Below are 22,320 nucleotides of genomic sequence, written 5' to 3' on the forward strand. Positions count from 1 at the left end.
GTCTGTGTGGTCCACAAAGGCGAACTTACTCTCTGGCCCTTTACAGGAAAAGTTTGCTGGTTCGTGACTTCGAGTAGGAAACAATTCACATTTAAAAAGGGTTTGTTTCACCCTTACAGATCTCTTGAAAAAGGAAAGGATGATGACAGCGGCTGATAACACAGCATCTTTCTTATTCTTTATCTTATTCAAGGGGCTGGCATCTGGTTTCAGAATCTTCCTCTAAAGTTACCCATGTATATTTAAATGGTGGAACTTGGCACCAGCCTCTATTTGAAAAACTACCATTATGCAGAGAAGATTGATAATGATGAGTAAATGGTCCTTTTATTTTTCAAGAATAGTATTCTTTAGAATAATATCGTTTTAGATTTGGTTTTGTACTATACACATATAGTACACATTAATTTTGTAATATGTATCACATATTAGTGTTTTATATATATATAGCTTAATTTTAAAGCTTCTTCAAACCACTTAAGTATTGAATTATGTATGTGTAAATTAATTTTATGCTGACCTATATATTTTTGCAGGATGATTGTCTTTTGAAAGTATGGTATCCTATGACTGGATGGAAGTCTTCAATTATACCTCAGGATCATCACGAAGTGAAAAGGAGACAGGCATCTACCCAATTTTCCTTTGTTTATTTGGCACATCCTCGAACTGTGACAGGTTTTTCATGGCGTAAAACTAGCAAGTATATGCCCAGGTTAGATAAATGTGTCAGATAACTTCCATTTGTATCCTTACATGTTTATAAAAATAAGAAAACAATGTTCTTTTTACAACATTGACATGGTGGCAATTAAGAGCATAGGCTCTGGTGTCAACTGCCTGAATTCAGATCCTGCTGCTATTGTTACTAGCTTCATGAACTTTTGACTAACATTTTTTTCTTTAATTTTTAAAAAATTGATATTTAGAGAGAGGAAGGGAGGGAGGGAGGAAGAGAGAGAGAGAAAGAGAGAGAGAGAGAGAGAGAGAGAGAGAGAGAGAGAAAGGAAAAGAAACATCAATGTGAGAGAGAAACATCGATCGTTTACCTCCTGCACGTGCTCTCTGACTAGGGATTGAAACCACAACCTGGTTATGTGCCCTGATCAGGAATTGAGCCCCGCCATCTTTTTTAAAAATATATTTTTATTGACCTAGCTGGTTTGGCTCAGTGGATAGAGCGTTGGCCTGCGGACTGATGGGTCTCAGGTTTGGTTCCAGTCAAGGGCACATGCCCGGGTTGAGAGCTCGATCCCCTGTGGGGGGCAAGCAGGAGGCAGCCAATCAATGATTCTCTCTCATCATTGCTGTTTCTATCTCTCTCTCCCGCTCCCTTTCTCTCCGAAGTCAATAAAATATATTAAAATATTTATTGACTGCCACCATTTGGTGTACGGGACAATGCTCCAACCATCTGAGCCACACTGGTCAGGGCTACTGGATTTTTGAAGTTCTCTATGCCTCAGTTTTTCTCTCTGTAGAATAAGGGTAGTAATAGTACCTACCTCAGGAGTTATTGTGAGACTACAATGTGTTAGTGTATGTGAATGCTTATTATAGGCCTTTGTGCATAGTATGTACTCAGACAGTGTTAGCTGGTATTGTTAGCAGCAGTAGTTGAGCATTCTAAGAAGGAAATGTTTGCAAGTAACAGGAAAGCACACATTGAGGGGAAATAAAATATAAATAAACTGCCAGTAATACACATGGTGGGGAAGCATGCCATATACAGTGAATCAAGTGTCCAGGTATTTCTTAGGGCTATCAGCAAGACCTTAAAGGATTTATTATTATAAGTTTTTCCTCATTGTTACAGCATGTTTCGAAAGTATTTAGAAGTTAAATAAACTATGAAACAGCTCGTGCAAATGATTCCTGTATAATATACACAGTTCTATAAAAGCTTGCTTAGAAATCTGTATTTATTCTTGAAGGAGGGTTATTTCATCTGCTAAATATATCTGAGGTCTGTTTACAACTGATGGGAAATACAGCACACATTGTATAGATGCTCAGTAAATGATCACATGGGGAATTTATACATTTTTAGAATCTGAATGAAAGGTTTATTCTTCTTAATTATTTGCATCTATTGAAAACATTTGAAAAACAGTCTCCCTTTGAGATTCTATGTAAGCATTTTTTTAAAAGGGAGAATTTTTTTCGTTCTTTCATGACAAGGTATTAAGTCACTTAAGCTGCTTGATGCTGTGACATTTTTGCTTATAATGGAAATTGATTTATAGTTTGAAATGACATGCTCTTTACAGTTTTATTGTGAAGATGCTTATTTGTTTACCTATTTATAATTATGTAGATTATAAGAAGGATGATGCAAAATGATGTAGCTGCTGCCCTGTCACACAGTTTAATTACTTTTAATGATCTTTTATTATGGTCATTCTGTAATTTGTAATGATTAGGTTTTCTTTTGCTATTTGTTTTGTTTTGTTTGGAAGATACTAATGTTTCTCTCTAGAGCCTAGTTTTTAAAGCAGCACATGTGTAATCTGGCATTAACTTCTGTTTCCTTTGTCAAGACCATTTCCTAATTTTTATGATGATCACAGCAATACAGTGTATGATTTCAAGTTAATTGGCCACTTTTTTCCCATACAGTGTGATTTTTAAAGCAATTGGAAGAATACTGTATTGTCACTTAGCTTAGCTGTTTGAGGCGTGATTTTAATGAATTAAGGAGAATGTCAGGGAAAGATAGCTTGTTCCTATTTTATGGTAATTGATTGCAGTCCTATATCCAACTTCCCACCCTGTAGGTATGAGCAGGTGATAAATGGGGTTTGATGAAAGTGTGAAATAGTGGAAATCCATTCTATTATTGGAAAAATAACTACCCATAAGTCATACTGTTAGTTTGACACTAAAGTCATCTTTATATGTGAAGAGCCAAGTATTAATAGCCTTTAATTAATTGATGGTGTTGATATTCCGAGTTACCTTTGTTTATTTCTCATTGTCATTAGAGGTTCTGTCTGTAATGTGTTGTTAACTTCATGCCTTGATGGTGTCTGCCGGCTCTGGGCAGAAACCTTGTTACCAGAAGACTGTCTCTTGGGTGAGCAGATTTGTGAGACCACCACTTCCAGCATTGCTGGCAACCTTACTCATGCTGGGAAACACAAAGACAGAATACAACACGCTCTAGAGGTATTATATTGTTTAAGATGGTAAATGAATTTTAAAGATATGTGTGCCTATAAACTGAGATCAGATAATGCATATGGTATATGTAACGACAAAATTAATAGCAGAGAAATATCACTTATTTTATGCTTGTTAAATTACTCTTTATACCACTTAGAAACCAACTACAGATAGTAATGATCAGACATATAATCTAGGTAAATAATATAATTTTAATTCTTTCATTTTTAGTGTCAAATGTGAAAATCTACTGGAGTAAGCAGCTTTGATTAGTAAAACAACTAAATGTAGCTTTACTTTTTCTTGAAATTAGTCATAATTAAAATATTTTGCTTGTTTCATGAGGGTTAAATTTTACTTTTATTGTTTTAATTTTAAAAATGACTTGATTCTTAAGCATAAAGTGAAGATATTAGATGTAAGTGAAGTTATATCATTGCTTTACAATTTCCATGGTTTAGTATTTTGAAAGTGGAAAGTTTAATATTTTTCCAATACTTAAATGTAATACATATGAAATAGATGTGCTTTCTAAGAAATTAAATTATTTATAATATAGCATAAACTGTTGTATCTATTGTGATTAGAGAATAAAATGAGAAAAAGTCATTATTAGAAATTACCCGAAATTTATTTTCCTAAACTTAATTATTGATTTTCTTAATTTTTTATGTGACTTTTTATTACATAAAGAATATGTGCTTATTCTATAATTAGGTTAGGAAAAGGAAAAATATGCATTTTGTAATGCCACTCTTCCAGTTATGTGTATATGTGTACTTTTCTTTATTTACAGTATTGAGACCTATTTTAAAATAGTTTTATAACTTGCTTTTTAAATTTAATGTGTTACCTCTCTACATTGCTGATTATATATAAACTAGAGGCCTGATGCATGAAATTCATGCAAGAGTAGGCCTCTGCAGCTGCGGTGGCTGCCTGGATCCCTCCCTTGCAGCCACGGCGGCTACCTGGATTCCTCGATCCCGTGGCTGCAGCCCCAGCTTCGTCCAGAAGGTCATTTGGAAGAATGTCCGGTCTAATTAGCATATTATGCTTTTATTATTATAGATTGTACATTTCTATTAACACTCTAGTGGTTGCACAGACAAAATGGCTTGCTATTTCAGCAAGCTAAACTATTACTTGGGTTTGGCTAAGGATGTTGTAGGTAAAAGTTTTATATAAAGTAGGCCTGCTCTGAAATGAGCTGTGATCGGGTGCTATTTATACATTTTTTCCTCAACATTTAAAGCATAAATGAAATTAAAAGCAAAAGTCAGAACAGTTAAAGTTACATTTGCTTTGATATTGATTTTCATTTAGTGGGAAAAGTGCTTAATTTATTTACTATATAGTTACAGTAATTTATACTTATGTAACATATTTTATCTTTTAATTATATATGAGCTTTTAGAGACTAAGAGATTTTAGACTTCTTTGTACTTAATATATTGTTTTATAAGTGTTCATTAAATTGAATTACTAACTGCTATCTATCTATCTATCTATCTATCTATCTATCTATCTATCTAAAAAGCTAGCAACTGGAACGCCATAACGACCAGATTGACTGGTTGCTATGATGCCCACTGCGGCCAGCCTCCCACCGCCCCTCCCCCGAGCTGGCCTTGTCCCTGATCTGCCTCTCCCACCCCAATCGACGGCAGGGTGGCTGGCCCCACCAATTGCCCCCCCCAACCCCAATAGGGGGCAGAGCTGGCCAGCCAACCTCCTTCAGCCCCTCTCCCCAACCTGGCCCTATCCCAGATCAGCCCCCCCACCCCGATCAGGGTCAGGACAAGCAGGCCAAGTGCCTGCAGCCCCTCCTGCTGGCTGGTCCCACCCCCAATGGGCCCTCACCAGCCCATTCAGCCAGCGGCCCCTCCCCCCAGCCAGCTCTGCCCCCAATCGGCCCTCCACACCCCATTCGGGGGCAGGGCTGGCTGGCCCATAGCCCCTCCCCATGGCCGGCCCCACCCCTAATCGGCCCCCCCAATCGGGGGCGGGGCCCACTGGCCAATCGCCCGTGGCCCCTTCCCCCAGTTGGCCTGGCCCTTATTGGCCCTGATCGGGATGGGCCAGCCAGCCAACCGCACACCATCTCCTCCTCTCCCCAAAAGACCTGGCCTTGATCCACCCCCATTGGGGCCAAGCTGGCCGGACCCGACCAGTGCATGAATTCGTGCACTACGCTTCTAGTATAAAATAAAAGCAAAAATATAAGTAAACATGTATAATCTGTGGTTTGGCAAATTTTGCTACACTTTAATAATGTTAAAATTGCTTTTAATAGTAAAAGCCTAATTATCTGACTTACAAGTTATTTTGCTTTCTGAAATCCTTTCCTATGAAACTCCTAACTGCATTCCTAGGATAAAATAAGCAGCCAGTATTATACCAGCTGTGCCAATCTAATTAAAACTAATGATAAATGTCAAAGATGGAGTGAAAATAATTTGATAAGCAGTGTGGAGCAGGAAGTCTCTAATACCCACCTTCACCCTATTGTCAAAGAAATAAGCAACTCCTTAGGAGGGAGACCAGAGGTGGAGGACACACATTAGAACTGATACTGTTTTCCATATGAAAAGAGAGAAGGGCTGTGGAAATTAAAAGAAAGGACAAGATGTGTTACTTTAATGGAGAAAGACTTGAGATGATGCTTCATTTTATTTGATTGAATGTGAGGAACAATGGAAAAGAAGGGGAAATTATTATACAGCATGACAATATGACAAAATAAGGAAGTACTGTGAGGGTGAGTTATGGTATGGAGAAAAAATCATGCAGAGAATGAATGATAGGGACCCATGTCAAAATAGTTCATATGATCCCGTATGTTAGTAGAGAATTTTTTCATATAGACATATCTCAATTTAAACAGATCTCATTGGTCACTATCATGAGGTCTTTCCTGGCTAGCTTCCCCTTGTTATTCTGTATTTTTGTACCCCCTTCTTTATAATCGAGATCATAAAGTAGACTGTTTGACTGACTGTTTAGTTCTAAGTGAGACTTTCGGGGAGAAATATTCTTCCTGGTAGGAAGACTTGGAAAAAAAATTTGTTAAATATATTTTTATTGATTTCAGGGAGGAAGGGAGAGGGAGAGATAGAATCATCAATGATGAGAGAGAATCATTGATCAGCTGCCCCCTACACGCCCCCTACTGGAGATTGAGCCCACAACTCATCATGTGCCCTTGACTGGAATCGGACCTGGGACCCTTCATTCTGCAGGCTGATGCGCTATCCATTGAGCCAAACCAGTTAGGACAAGACTTGGAAAACTTTTTTCCTCTTATGAACAGTAAATTTCATGTCAATACTGGGATATCCTGAAAAAACTAGACTCTGTACTCCAAGTCTTAATAGGGGTTTTTATAGATAATATTAAGTATTTTTGAGCAGCTACTTCTGCCTTGAACTATGCAAGAACTATGGAGACTACATTTTGAATTGTTCTACTGTAGTGAAGAGAGTTTCCTTTAAAATATCATGTTTTACAGAGAAGAAAATCATAAAATCCTTAATAAAAAGTACTTAGATCGGCACTTACTAGACTTCTGAAAGTTGAATTTAACAATTATTTTTCTATTTTAGACAATACACCATTTGAAAAATTTAAGAAAAGGACAAAGGAGGTCTTCTGTTCTTGTAACTCACACTGAATTAATGCCTGATCAGATGACAACGCATGAAGTACAAAGACACATTTCCCATCATGCAAATGCACTGTGCCATTTTCACATTGCAGCGAGCATCAATCCTGCCACAGGTAAAGGATTGTAAAAGTTTTCTTTCTTATAAATATGCTGAAATAAGGTAAATAAATAAAAAAGTGAGACTACTTTTATAACCTGTTCTTTATGTTAATATTCTATTTTGTCTTAAATATAGATTATGTGGTTCTCAGGGAATAACTTCAGGTAAGTATTTTGAGCACCTCTTTCTGTCTAGAATACAGCAAGGGTTCTCAGTAAAGTGAACTTTATTTGAACTTGGGAGCGCAAGTGGTGGCGGCCTGGTTAATTACTGTGATTTATCCCCTTTTTATGTTTTCACTGTTATTCTTTCTATTCAACTCTTCTTTATAACGATCTAAATATATTTTTGCATACTTTTCCTTGTGTCTCAGCATGTCTTGTTTTCTACTTCCATAGACTTTCTTGTCTTACAAGAAAGATATGTCTAGGGAAAGATATTTTTTCTTTAACCTTGATATTTTCTTTTTGCTTTTTTGTCCCATGTGGTTGAGAAGTATTTTGACACAGGTCCAGTGTTGGCAAAAGCGTATTTGAAAGCTTTTCTTTAAGGGCATTGTTTTCTTCTGCCTGAAAAACATGAGAAGGCCTATAAATTTCATTACTTTGCAGGTAGAACTATAGTTATATAAAGTTATAGTCATTAAAAAATATTTTTATTAATTTCACAGAGGAAGGGAGAGGGAGAGATAGAAACATCAATGATGAGAATCATTGATCGGTTGCCTCCTGCATGCCCCACACTGGGGATGGAGCCTGCAACCTACGTGCCCTGACTGGGAATTGAACCATGACCTCCTGGTTAATGGGTTGATGCTTAACCATTGAGCAACACCAGCCAGGCTAAATTTTTAACCTTTTGAAAAGAACCTTGCATTACTGTCATGAAGACGTAACTTTAAGCAAAATGCAATTAGTGATAGTATGCAGTAAACTCAACGCATATTAGAAAGCTTGGCTTTTTAACTGTGCACACTATTCTAATGAAATGGAATAGGATAGAAGGATTGTTCCCTGTGATAGATGATTTTCATATCACTTGAGTCTAAGGACTGCATATGTTCATCATTTTGAAAAAAATATCTAACATTCATCATTTTGAAAAAAATATCTAACATTATGCATTTGTAGTTAGTGTATGTAAATACAACATAACATCTAGGGTGACCAAGTTGATTGCTAAATGCAAATAACTTTGTACTATAGGACTCTTCTCCACCTTTTTTTTTTTCAGGAAAATTTTTGAACCCATAGTAAAGCCGAAAGCATAGTACAACAAATATCCATATACCCTTTACCCAAACTCATCAGTTACCATCTTATATGTATGCCTTTATTCTCCCTCTTCTGCCCATATATGTCTTTGCTCCCTCCTCCCACATTTTTGGCTGAGCCACTTGAAAGTAAAGTTGTCACTGACATTATCCTTCATTCCTAAATATTTTATAACATTACATAAATATTTTAAAATACGTCTTCTGAAAAAAGAGGAGTTTCTTCCCTAACCATAGTACGGTTGTCACATGCAAGGAACATGGATAAAATAATATCATCAAATATATAGCTTATATTAAAGTCGATTCTTTTTTTAAAAATGTTTTTGTTTTTATTTCTTAAAGTCAATTCTTTTTTTTTTTTTTAATGGTGTTATTTCTTTTTTTTCTTTTTTTTTTTAATATTTTATTGATTTTTTACAGAGAGGAAGGGAGAGAGACAGAGAGCCAGAAACATCGACGAGAGAGAAACATCCATCAGCTGCCTCCTGCACATCCCCCACTGGGGAAGTGCCCGCAACCCAGGTACATGCCCTTGACCGGAATCGAACCCGGGACCCTTCAGTCCGCAGGTCGACGCTCTATCTGCTGAGCCAAACCGGCTTTGGCAATTCTTTTTTTTTTTTTTTTTTTTTTTAATGCATTTGATTGTTATTTATTTTTAAGCTCCTCTAAACTAGAATAGTCCCTCTGTCTCAGTTGTCAAAAATAGTCTCTCAGTCTCAAAAAAGTTATCTCTCAGTTACTTTTAGAATGTCTTGCAGTTGTTTGAGTATTTGTTCATGATAAGAGTTAGGTTAAACATTTTTAGCAAGAATACTACATAGGTACATATAGGATGTACTGGCTTATAAGATTAATTTACAAATCTTCTTTTACATGATTTGTTTTATTTTACTCAGAAAACCAGGACTGCCATCCAGGAATTGGCAAGGAAGAACAACATGGAGCTTATTTAACAAAGATATTTATTAATAGAACACTACTAGAATATTCTGAGCTCTTATCTTTAGGTTTTCTCTTTTTTTAAATAGAGGACAATGGTTTTTTTTTTCTTTCTGTTGAATAGATTATTTATAATGTACATTGGAATTAAAGAGATTAATTTTTTGAGTTATACTATTTTATATGAATAATTTATATCATGAATTCCGGTTACCTCAAATGGAGAAAACCTGATATACTTAGGATTTTGCTTGCCTTCCTGTGTTCTTCCTTGTCATTATTTCCCCCAAAATTTTTAGGAAAGTTTCAAATATTCAGAAAAGTTGGAAGAATAGTACAGTGAACACTCAGTTCTTCCATTTTGATTCAATAATTGCTACCATTTTGCAACAGTTGCTTTATTCTGTCTGTATACACACACATATGTTTATGTTTGTGTGAGCACATGGGTGTGGACTCATGTATGTGGGCACGTGTATGTAAAATTTTTTTCTTTAAAAAAAAATCTTTATTGTTGAAAGTATTACATAGTCCCCCTTTTTCCTGCATTGACCTCTCTAGTCTGCTCCTGCCCCCTGTGTAAATTTTTTTCTGAATCTTTTCAACATAAGTGACACATATCATGGTACATCACCAATATATACTTTAGCAAGTGTCTTCTAAGACTAAGGAAATTCTTTCACATAATCACAATATCATTATTATACTTAAGAAAATGAGAAGTAATTCCATAACCTCTAATATTCAGTTCATATTTAAATTTAAATTACTCCAGATATCTCAGAAATGTCTTTTATAATTGCTTTTCTGTTTAACTTTTTGTTCTTCTGTCCCCAAACCAGGATTCAATAAAGGTTTGTACATTTGGTGTATTTGGTATTTAATTAGTAATTCAATTCCATATAAGTCTATGTCATTAGTTCTTAATATTTATATTTATCATTAAATTCAGTTAAATTTTTTACAAATCCTGCTAGAGTTATGTTGACTTGTTTAGCACTTTTTCTGTGTAGGTATGGAATTGATCTTTATCAGCACTTACAATATTTTTAAAACCATTAAAAATTCATATTGAAATCTTTTTTGTTTTCACAGATATTCCAAGTGCCTTGGTTGGCACTGTATTTAACGTCGATGATGGAAATGGTGGCTTTGTGGTTCATTGGTTAAACAACAAGGAATTTCATTTTACATTATCTACTGAAATATTTATGCAGGAGTTACGAAAACTTTCTGAAAAGCAGGTAGATCATGAAAGCGATGCAGATAGAGAAGACGAGGAGCATTCACAGGAGGAAAGAGAGAGGGGTTTACATATGAAACTAGACCATGGTTAGTATCTTATATTCAGGTTTTTCTTTTTTTCAAAGTAACAACTCTTTGTGGTGCTACTTTTAGTTTGTAATTCTTTCTTTCCGCTCTCCTTCCTTTTGACTTTTCCATTCATTCAGCAAATATTTACTGACCATCATATGTTTTGTTATAATATATTGCTTTGAGTATTGTGTTATTTTGGAAGCCATATCACTTTTTGGGGAATAGATTTTGCTAATGGTTATAATGGTAGTCTGAATTAAATTTTGATTTTATCCAAAGTAAGAAGTATAGGAATTTTCCGTTCAGACCAGAAAATAGTTTCCTTCTTTGCTTTTTTTCTTGACCATAATTTGGAAAAGGAACTCAGAGTTTCTAAAGACGGTATGCTATTTATTTGCAGTCTAGTACATAAATGAATTTTTATAGTATTAGTAGTGTGTACTAAAACTTGTATGTATTGACACAGTTATTTTCTGATTCAGAGTTATCCCTGGACAGAGAATCTGAGGCAGGTACAGGATCATCAGAACATGAAGATGGAGAACGAGAGGGAAGTCCTAGAACCTATTCATGGTCTAGTGCACCAATGCCACTACCTACTGTGCTGCTTGATCGGAAGATTGAAATGCTGCTAACTGAATGGAATAAGAATCCTGATATGCTTTTTACTATACACCCTGTAGATGGTACCTTTCTAGTGTGGCACATAAAGTACTTGGATGAATATAATCCTGGAATATTTAGACAAGTCCAGGTATATTTTATTGACAAAACAATTAATACATTTTATATAACTATAAAAGGAAGCAGATTATATGCAGATTTAACAGGTTTTCAGAATTACTCAAAGATTTAAAAAAAAATACATTTTTATTGATTTCAGAGAGGAAGGGAGACGGAGAGAGAGAGAAACATCAGTGATGAGAGTGAATCATTGATTGGTTGCCTCCTGCATGCCGCCTACTGGGGATCAAGCCTGCAACCGGGGCATGTGCCCTTGGTCAGAATTGAACTTGGGATCCTTTAGTCTGATGCTCTATCCATTGAACCAAACCTGATAGGGCAAAGATTTTGTTTTTGATAAGCAACTGAGAAGAGAATACTTACATTGCAAGCTTGAATAGTTCAAAGTAAAATGAATTGGGCTTGAAATGTGATACTGAGTATTTGAATATAGGTATGTTGATATTTTTTGCAGTATTTTGAATAAAGTAAGAAACTACCCTAAAAATGTGATTCAGGATGAGCCCCCTCCTCTCACCTCCTGAGTATATTAACTAAGTCTAGCTAGCTTTATCTGTTATTTTTTTGAAGTTTAGATGTGGTTGTGGTCATTTATTTGTATAGGCAAGGCACTTGAACCTTTTTTTTCCTTCAGTCTTCTCTTACACTATGACAGTGATGGCGAACCTTTTGAGCTGGGCGTGTCAGCATTTTGAAAAACCCTAACTTAACTCTGGTGCCGTGTCACATATAGAAATTTTTTGATATTTGCAACCATGGTAAAACAAAGACTTATATTTTTGGTATTTATTTTATATATTTAAATGCCATTTAACAAAGAAAATCAACCAAAAAAATGAGTTCGCGTGTCAGCTCTGACACGCGTGTCATAGGTTCGCCATCACTGGATTAGACCATAAAAAGTTGAAATTATAGTTTTTGCTAGGAAGCTTAGATTTGGCATTTTGAAAATAGAAAATATTTGGAAGACTTTGAGAGGAGGCGCAGGCTACTTACACTTAATCATATACTTGTGTTTTTCAGGTTTCTTTTTCTTCTCGGATTCCTGTTGCATTTCCTTCTGGTGATGCAAGCTCTCTTAGTAAAAATATCATGATGTATGCCTGCATAAATACTACAAAAGAGTCTCATCCCACTCTGCTATACCAAGACATGATGGCTGTAGGCAGTCCTCACAGATCACAGTCACACTATAGATCACACAGTACAAATATGAACATTCTAGCGCCCACAGTAATGATGGTCTCTAAACATATAGATGGTTCTTTAAATCAGTGGGCAGTCACTTTTGCTGATAAGTCTGCCTTTACCACTGTTCTAACTGTATCTCACAAATTTAGATATTGTGGTCATCGATTTCACCTCAATGACCTGGCATGTCATTCAGTTTTACCACTGTTATTGACATCATCTCATCATAATGCTTTGTTGACTCCTGAGTCAGATTGTCAATGGGACTCAGTCAATAAATTGAGTAGGATAATGGATCCTGTAAAACATATAAAAGGTTCTTCGAAACAACCTCTTAGAAATGCAGCCACTCGTACATTTCATGACCCAAATGCAATCTACAGTGAACTGATTCTATGGCGTGTAGACCCAATAGGACCTTTGTCATACACTGGAGGAGTATCAGAATTGGCTCGAATTAACTCTTTACATACTTCAGCCTTCTCTAATGTAGCTTGGCTTCCAACTCTGATTCCCAGCTATTGTCTTGGTAAGTTCATTTTAATTGTGAACTTAATAAAAACATTGAACTGTTATTTGTTATCCACCAAATGGTTTATACTTGTCATTATTAGGGGGATTTTAAATAAGTATTCAGAATGTAGGGATCAGACTTATGTTTAGAATTTCTAGACATTTGTTTTTAATCTTTTCCCTCTTATAATCTAGTTTCTCTTGAAATTTTTGGCCAGTAATTTTTTATCCATTTATTATATGTGCTTAATTACGATCTTGACCATGATTATGCCTAAAAAGAAAAGTATGAATATTGTTTCTCATACTTTAGCTAATAATAATCTACATTATAATGCCAGTGTTTACTTTTTCAGGCACATACTGTAATTCTGCAAGTGCTTGCTTTGTTGCTTCTGATGGCAAAAATCTCAGACTCTATCAAGCTGTGGTAGATGCAAGGAAATTACTAGATGAACTGTCAGATCCAGAATCTTCAGTAAGTATTTACTAAACTTTATTAATACAGCTAAGCTGATAATCATTTTTTTACTTTGTCTAGGATCTTTATTTGTTGGTGGTTAGGAAATGAGCATATGTTCTGGGCTCTGTATGACAAATTCATTTTTTTAAATTTATGCTCTGAAGTACATGAATCAAAATTATAGTCTACACATCACACATCAATACATTTTACATTTAAAGAAATAAATTTTTCTTTTTCTAAAATATGACAATTTCTTTTTGACATTTTTTACTTTTTAGTTTGGTTCTGTTAGTCTTTCTAAGGCATCTTTACTAATGTCTGTGTTAAGGTTAGACTATTTGACGTTTTTTTAGCTTGATTCATTATTTTAAAAAGTGCTATGGTTGGAATATATTATCAGTGGGAGGCAGTATCTCTAATAGTTCTGCATATGAACTAGAAATTATGTCTATTAGTTAATATTCAGATTTGAGTAGTGGATTGTCTATGTTATGAAAGGCCTGTGGCCCTAACACTGTAACGACCAAAGACCAGCACGGGTGGGCAGGGCCATGTGATTTCGCTGGGCTTCTAGTTTACCTATAAAAACATGCCTCTTTATAAAACAACTCTTCTAATAAAATTTTTTCCAATATTTAAAAACAAAGACTTTTTGAGTGTCTGCTGTGCCTCTAAATGTGTAGGGGACACAGACTGTAAATTTCAGTGTCTGCCTTTAAGAGCTTTTAATTTAGTTGAGGATAGAAATCCTATATAATAAAGATGTAATATGCAAATGCTTGTTACATAAGGACCAACAGCGTAACGACCGGATCACGGATCAGCAGGAGGGTGGGTCAGCAAGTTACAAGCAGGTGGCGGAAAGCTACAGGAGGGAGCAGGGCAGCAAGCTATGGGGGCGGGGGGTGTGGGGGGAGCTACAGGAGGGCGGCAGTGAGCTACTGGCTACAAGTGGGTGGCAGAGAACTATAGGAGGGGGCAGGGCAGCAAGCTATGAGCCAGGTCGGGGGAGAGGGGGTTGGAGGGAGCTACAGGAGGGCGGAAGCGAGCTACTGGCACACGGATTCGTGCGCAGAACTACTAGTTATTAATAAAAAGTTAAATAGCAGTTTAAGGCAGAAAAAGTGTCTGAGGATTGTTTGTAATTAATTGTTTAACAGATGGCACCAGAGTATTTTATAATTCAGAGGATAGAGATAACAGTTTAGGGTAGGCATAGAAGTCTTCATTAAAGACAGTATTTGGATTTATTTGTGATGGCTGGATAATATTTAGAAAGACAAATTCTTTTTTTTTTTTGCCTGAGTGAGAGAATGGCCTGATAGTAAGTGTGAATATAGGAAAGTATATGTATAAGTAAGGCTTGTTCCAGCAACAGTGAGAAAACAACTTGAACTGGATGGAGCCAAAGGTTTAGCATCTTAAAATTATAGAGTCAAAAGATACTTTAATAGTCACTTAGTTTAACCAGCCACATTTTGACAATTTGTCATCTGGCTTCCAAAAAAGGAAAACTTAACTCTAAAGGCAGCTCATTCTGTCTGAATTACCCTCACTGTTCTATCAGCATTACATTTGTATTTCTTAAATTCTATTCATTAGTCCTAGTTCCATTTAGAATAAATCTAAAATTCTTTTCCTATATTTCACCTCAGATATTTGATGACAACTATCTTGTACACTTGAATTTTTGCATCTGACTCTGGTTAGGTTTCTTATATAGCAGTCTTATGGCCTCTGTCATTAAATACTATTGTGTTTTGACAATCACACCACCTCCTTTGTATGTAATTGATTCATATTGAGCTGACTCCCAAATATCTCAAAGTTTTTGGTTTTTTGGCCAGTAAGCCATTCTATATTTGTGCATTTGAATTGGGCCCAAATGTTGGCCTATTTTTCCTGTTACATTTCATTTTGTTAGGCTCAACTTAGCAATACAACTTTTTAGTATATTTTTGAATCCATATTCTGATATGTTATTATTGTCTGACTTACAGGATCAGCTTATTTGATGAATGTTGTATCTACATCTTCATCTAAGTCATTTGTTACAGTTTTAACAGGACAGGCGTGAAGAGTCTAGTAGTGTACATTTGAAATCTTTTTTCGTTTTTATTGTCTGGAATATTTCTCCAGCTGTCCCAAAGATTTCCATGAGGCAGCTTGTTATGTACTTTGCTGAAATGAAATACACCCTGTCTGCCAAATCTTCTTAAGTAAAAAAAAAGGAAGTGAAATATGTATGCTATGAATGTTTTAATGGATAGTAGATTGAATGTATACAACCTGTTCTCTCCTGATGACAACATTGTACTAAGTAGACATCAAGCACTTTCTGTTTTCCTTTTTTGAAAATTGGAACATTTGCCTTTTTTAGTCTTTTGGATGTGACATTCCCTATGATTTCTCAGGAAACTGCCTATGTTGTTCATTGATCTCATTTGCAAAATTCCCCTAACCTGGGCATTATTTTTCCAGAAAATATAAATTCATTTAGAGCAGTTAGACACATTCTTGCAACTTCTTTATTTATCCTGGCATTCTACTTCCACATTACCAATGCACTTCTTTTTTTAATTTTACTTTATTTTTATTGAATTTTTACAGAGAGGAAAGGAGAGGGATAGAGAGCTAGAAACATCGATGAGAGAGAAACATCGATCAGCTGCCTCCTGCACGCTCCCCACTGGGAATGTTCCCTCAACCAAGGCACATGCCCTTGACCGGAGTCGAACCTGGGACCCTTGAGTCCGCAGGCCGACACTCTATCCACTGAGCCAAACCGGCCAGGGCCCAATGCACTTCTTTTCTTAAACCTTCCATTAAAAAAAATTTAGAAGTAATACTTATCCATTGTAGAAAATTTCTACTTTTGCAAGCTAAATTATTGAAATAACAAATCAGAGACAAAATAGGAATCATGGAGTTCTTTATTCTCTGGACTTTATTAACATTAAACCACCAGCCTCTGTTAATGATCTTATTTTTTCCTTTATCTCTATACTCTGAAAACATTAATTTATTCATTGCCTTAGTTATTTTTTAAATAAACTTTTAATTCTAGAATAGTTTTAGATTTACAGAAAAGTAGCAAGTAGAGTTACCAGACTATCCCACAGCCAGCTTTATCTTACATTACCAGGAAACATTGGTCACAACTAATAAACCATTGTTGGTATGATAAAATTAATTAAACTCCAGACTTTATTAAGACTTAACTGATATTTCCACTAATGTGTTCCAAGATCTCATCCAGAAAAACACATTGTGTTATCATTAGTCTTCTCTGATCTGTAAAAGTTTCTTCAGTTTTCTTTTTCTTTTCTAATATATTTTTATTGCTTTCAGAGAGGAGGGGAGAGGAAGAGACAGATAGAAACATCAATGATGAGAGAGGATCACTGATCGGCTGCCTCCTGCACACCCCCTACTGGGGATTGAGCAGAAACCCAAGTATGTGCCCTGACCAGGAATCAGCTTTGACCTCCTGGTTCATAGGCAACACTCAACCACTGAGCCACCCCGGCCAGGCTCTTCATCAGTTTTCTTGCTCATGACTTTGACAGTTTTGAGTAGTACTGGTCGGATATTTTATAGAATTTTCTCTCAACGGATATTTTATAGAATTTTCTCTCAAATTGGGTTTTGTGCTATTTTTTCTCATGCTTACACTGAATTTATGAGTTTTGGGGAATACCACAGATGTGCAGTACCCTTCTCATCACATTATATGATGGGTACATGCTTTCAGTGTTTGCCAGATTTTCCCAGTATAAAGTTATCGTCCTTTTCCCCTACCCTTTCATGCTCTATTTGGAAGTCATTGTGCCACTATGCACAGCCCACACTCAAGGGAGAGGGGGAATTAGGCTTCACCTCTGCTTGGGGAGTAGGGACCATTAACTTCGAATCTCATTGCTATAATTGGGTTTAAGTTCTGTCTGGCTATTTTTGCCACTATTCGTTTCATCTTTTCTTCTTTCCTCTTTTCTTCTTTTTCTGTTTCTTTTGAATATAGTATTTTCTTGTGCTTCTATTTTATCTATTTTATATGGGTTTATTAGCTACATCCTATGTGTGTGTTTTTAGTGGTTTGTATAGGGTTTCCAGTATGCATCCTTCATCTCCAAGACAAGGGAAACACAGATTCCAGTTTGGTATTGTATCATTGTGTAATGATGCCAATTCAGTCATAATACTCCTTGGAACCTAAATTGTAATTGTACCGTCAGTACTCATCATAGCAGGGAAATTGGGAGGCGGGGGCGGGGAGGAGGGGAGAAACAATTAACATAACAGAAAGCTGTTCCTGTGCTTATAGTCACAAAGCCAAGGTTCATCATTGTAGCCTCCTCCTCCCACCACCAAATTCTGCATTCCCTTGAGTGTTTTGTTTTGTTGTGTATTTTTTCCCCCTTTTTTTAACCTGGTGGAGTGGCCCAAACTTTCCCACGGGAACCAGGTCCTTTGAAGTCCTGTCTTTTTTTAGTTGCTGCTGTTTCCCATCAACATTTCAAATAGGTATGGGAATATCAAGAAATCCTTGAATTCCAGACACAGTTTTTTTTTTATGTCCACATTTTGTAGTAACAAACCAGGATCATTCACCCTGACCAGTCACTCTTCTTTGTACTAGTAGGTTGGTTAAGTAACGTGAGTTCAAAATAGTCAAGTGCCTGCCTCAGCTTTCAGGTTTAAGTATAATGGACCTCTGACCATGTTCCCTGACAGAAATGTTTGGCTTTTGAGCACCAGCACTCTTCAAGGCACATCAAGAGCAAGATTGTGGGGACAGGGAAAACATTATATAGGTGCGTTGTTGGGTGTAATAGAGAGGGAGTTCTTCCTCGCCGCTTTGGTCTGCAGACCTCGCTGCGGAGGAAATGGCATCTTATTAATCACCAGCTTAGGCATATACTGTAGTATGGAGGCAGCCCCCCACCACATAGGGTATTACCCCCAGCTGGTGCTGTATTTCAGTAAGCATTCTCCCGTGCTGTGAAGCCAGCTGCTCTCAGGTGGAGAGCCACTTGGTTAAGCCCCAGCAAGTTTTGTGGAATTAGATTTGGTACCATATTCCTTCCAGATGGGCTGGAATTTGGGTGAGTGAGTGCTGAAAAACAGTAATCAAGCTAATTACTATTTAGTGCAACGTTTTAAACAAAATTAAAGCAAAAGTTCCATGATGAATTAAATGTTAACATTTTAAATAAAGACAGGATCTAACAGTACCATGGTGAACCATATCAGATCCTGAGGCCAAAAGAAGATTATTTACTCTATAATCATAAGTATATTAAAACTGACACTTATTTTAAGTTTAAATATTTATACTAAGACCAGAATTCATTATAATTTTTATTTTTCTGGCATTTATATAAGCCATCTTTTCAGGAATATTATCAAAATGTCTGTATGGAGCTTTAAGGTTGCAACATGAAGAAGACATGTTAAAAGATGCCTTGAAGTTATTTATTTACTATTTATATAAACACTTGATTTTTCTAACTGCTTATTTAGTTTAAAAAATGAGAATAAGACTGAGTTAAGTTAGAGGGGCCTTTAATGTCTGAGATGTTATGTCATATTGAGATAGATGAATAAATTATTGATTTTGTGCTTTTATTTACAGAAACTTATTGGAGAAGTGTTTAATATTGTGAGCCAACAATCTACTGCTCGACCTGGCTGCATTATTGAACTCGATGCAATAACCAATCAAGTAAAAACATGCTTGTGAATTGGTGATATTAGTATACTTTATCCCAATGTTTCATATGCCATATAATATATTTCATTCTCAAAATAATTCTCTTGTTTAACACTAAATACAGCCAGCTTCTCTTGATTCTTGTAGTGGAAAACCTAATGATTTAGGAATTATTCTCCTTCAGTTGAATTGTATCTATAGCCATATTTTCTTGTTTAAAAAGATCATTTGATGTAATTGGGGAAGCCATGAGGGAAAATACAGTACAGCTGCATAGATGCTTGATTTGCGGTTTCTCTTACATTATTACTCATTTCAACTCAGTAGAGGGTGACTTCATCTTTAGAGTGTTTGCCTTCTTATGCTAAACATTAGGTACTTCTATGAGGTCCACTAAAATGCAGATGAAATAGAATAAAAATGTACATCTTTCTAATCTCAGGTCTTTTGTGCAGCCAGTGTTCTTCCCCAGCTACTAGTAAGGAAATGAGAACCTTCTCCCTTCGGAGTTTGGAAATTCATTCTACCTCTCAGGATATTTGTATCTTCAGGCTCATATTTACGGACTAAGAGATAGAACTAATATATTCATTCTAAGTATAAAAAAAGATTAGTTTGGTGAGGAAGTTACCGATATTTTCAAACAAGGAAATGAAGAAAGAACCCACCATACTTAGAAACAGCTACAGAGTTATGTCATTATTTTTCCATGGTGCCTTTCATGTTTTGGTTTTTTTTGGAAAACATAATTTTCACCAATATAGAGAAATTACCACATCAGTTCTTGGCAATAGAACTCTGGATGCCAGACTCGAATTACTAATGCCTCCTAGGAAACCCTTAACTTTTCCATCCATGCTTTTCTTATACATTCACCCTGTGATTTCCTCCTTCTATTCCATAGGGATATGGTGGAAGAGTGGATTGGCTTCATTCCCATAGATATCTTAACTTTTAATGGAGTGGGTATGAAGTTCACCCCCTGCTTTAGCCCATTCTTTACTCTTTTCCATAGGATATTAATATAGTATATTAAATATTGTGAATTGCTAATATTCACTAGCATTCTGCTTTTCACTTCATACTTGCTCACAGTTTTTTCCCTTCTAGTTGTGCCTATCTTTTTTTCTTAAAGATACTTTATTGATTTTTTTTTTAAGAGGGAGAGGGAGGGAGAGGGAGGGAGAGAAACATCAATATGAGAATGAGACATTGATTGGCTGCTTCCTGCATGTGCCCCCCCCCCCCCCAGTGGAGATTGAGCCTAAAACCTGGGCATGTGCCCTAACTAGCTGGCAACCTTTTGGTGCATGGGACAATGCCCAGCCACCTGAGCCACACTGGCCACTGCGTGGCTATGTTTAATACAAAGCTGGTAAACAGTAAGCTCTGATAAATGGCAGGCTTTTTATAAATGATAAAGTTTAAAACTCGTTCTAGGTTTGTACCCAGTGTATTGTACGATTTCTGTATCTGTGAAGACAGCACCCTCCCCTTTTACTTCACTTATTCTTTCTCTCTGGCGAGGGACCTTAGTCTACCATGACTGTAAAAATATTTTTTTTTCTTATTTCTACCTTGAAATCTGTCGGGCAACTATCTAATTGTCCTGACATACTTCCATACTAGGCTTCTGTTTGGTTCTAGCCTTTCCTTGAATTTCTCATTTTTATGATTCTAAGTTGCCATTTGTGATTGTCTTTACTCTTCTCTGGTCCAAAAACATGATTATGTAGCATAGCAGCTGACAGTGATGCTTCAGCCGTCCTCCTAGAAATCCTAGTTGTGTATAAGTGCATTGCTCCAGAGGTGTGTCATCCCCACTGGCTGTTTCAGGATTCCTCATAATTCCCACCACACAGATTTATTGGGAGTACCCTGTACTTCGAGAACTTTCCTGGTTTTTGGTTTTTTTTGAAGTGGAATTAAGAAAAGCGAAGGAGTCCTGTGCTAATGTGCCTTACATAATGAGCTTTGCCTTTTCCAGCCAAGCATGAGGCCTGATACTTTTGAGCTCAGAGTGATATAGATCACTTAACTACATTTTGTTTTTGAATTCTTTTTTGAGAAGCAAATCTGTTGATTTGTTTTTATTAGAGCTCCTCATTTCTGCTATTGACTATAGCATCTTTGAAAGTATTTTTCTCAGTCCAGATGACTTTTTTTTTCTGTAGCTTTTTCTCTCTCCAGTTAGTCAATAGATAAAGAAATCATGGGAGAGATTAATTTCTTCTACATTAGTATTTTTGGGGCAGTGGTGTGTGGGAGATAAAGAATTTCAAAAATTAAACTTTTTTTCATATTTGTAGTGTGGTGCAAATACACAATTGCTTCATGTGTTTCAAGAAGATTTCATTATAGGATATAAACCACATAAGGAAGATTTGGAGAAAAAGGAAACAGAAGTATTTTTTCAGCCATCACAAGGTACTTTTTAAAAAGTCATGAATTTACTTACCTTAACCTTAAAAAAAGAGGTCTCCAAAAAGTTTTTCAAGTATAGATCTTTATAACACAAGTAATCACTCTCATAATTTTACGCAAATATACCAGTTCTATCATAATTGCTTGTTTGTAGATTTAGAAGATATGTGGCTGAAATTACATATTGAAAGACAGTTTCATTGGCAACATAGACTTCTGTCAAGAAATGTTATTTATAGAATACTACTCAGCCATAAGAAAGAAGGATATTTTACCCTTTGCAACAGCATGGATGGACCTGGAGATTGTTATGCTAAATGAAATAAGCCAGTCAGAGAAAGACAAGTAACATATGATTTCACTCATATGTGGAATATAATGAACAAAATAAACTAACAAACAATATAGAAACAGACTCATAGATAGAGAACAGACTGACAGCTGTCAGAGGGGTGGGGGGCGTTGCAGGGCTGGGTGTAAAAGATGAAGGGATTAACAACACACACACAAACAAACTCATGGACACAGACAGCAGTGGTGATTGCCAATGGAAGGTGGAATGGGGGAAGGAAAAAGAGGGAATGGGGGGATAAATGATGATGGAAGGAGACTTGTGGTAGTGAATACATAATACAACATACAGATGATGTATTGTAGAATTGAACACCTGAAACCTGTATAATTTTATTAACCTATGTCACCCCAATAAATTTAATAAGTAAAAAAAAGTTATTTATGAAATCTAGTTTAATTATTTTAAATATTAATTTTAATTGTTTAACTCTACAATTAATTTGTTCTG

At 36.0% G+C, this 22,320-nt stretch overlaps 1 protein-coding gene across 4 annotated transcripts in view; it reads left to right on the forward strand.

Annotated features, from left to right (window-relative positions):
• The window catches only part of DMXL2 (Dmx like 2), a 170,423-nt gene that overhangs the window by 67,170 nt on the left and 80,933 nt on the right, over positions 1-22,320 (forward strand). For all 4 annotated transcript variants that reach the window (XM_059701311.1, XM_059701322.1, XM_059701333.1 and 1 more), the window contains 9 exons: positions 537-715; positions 2,985-3,168; positions 6,771-6,945; positions 10,246-10,482; positions 10,950-11,221; positions 12,235-12,931; positions 13,272-13,393; positions 19,017-19,106; positions 21,404-21,521. In XM_059701311.1, coding sequence (XP_059557294.1) covers positions 537-715; positions 2,985-3,168; positions 6,771-6,945; positions 10,246-10,482; positions 10,950-11,221; positions 12,235-12,931; positions 13,272-13,393; positions 19,017-19,106; positions 21,404-21,521 — 2,074 coding nt within the window. The remainder of the gene's footprint in view (positions 1-536; positions 716-2,984; positions 3,169-6,770; positions 6,946-10,245; positions 10,483-10,949; positions 11,222-12,234; positions 12,932-13,271; positions 13,394-19,016; positions 19,107-21,403; positions 21,522-22,320) is intronic.

The sequence above is a fragment of the Myotis daubentonii genome, chromosome 1, assembly GCF_963259705.1.
Source record: "Myotis daubentonii chromosome 1, mMyoDau2.1, whole genome shotgun sequence".
Lineage (NCBI taxonomy): Eukaryota > Metazoa > Chordata > Mammalia > Chiroptera > Vespertilionidae > Myotis > Myotis daubentonii.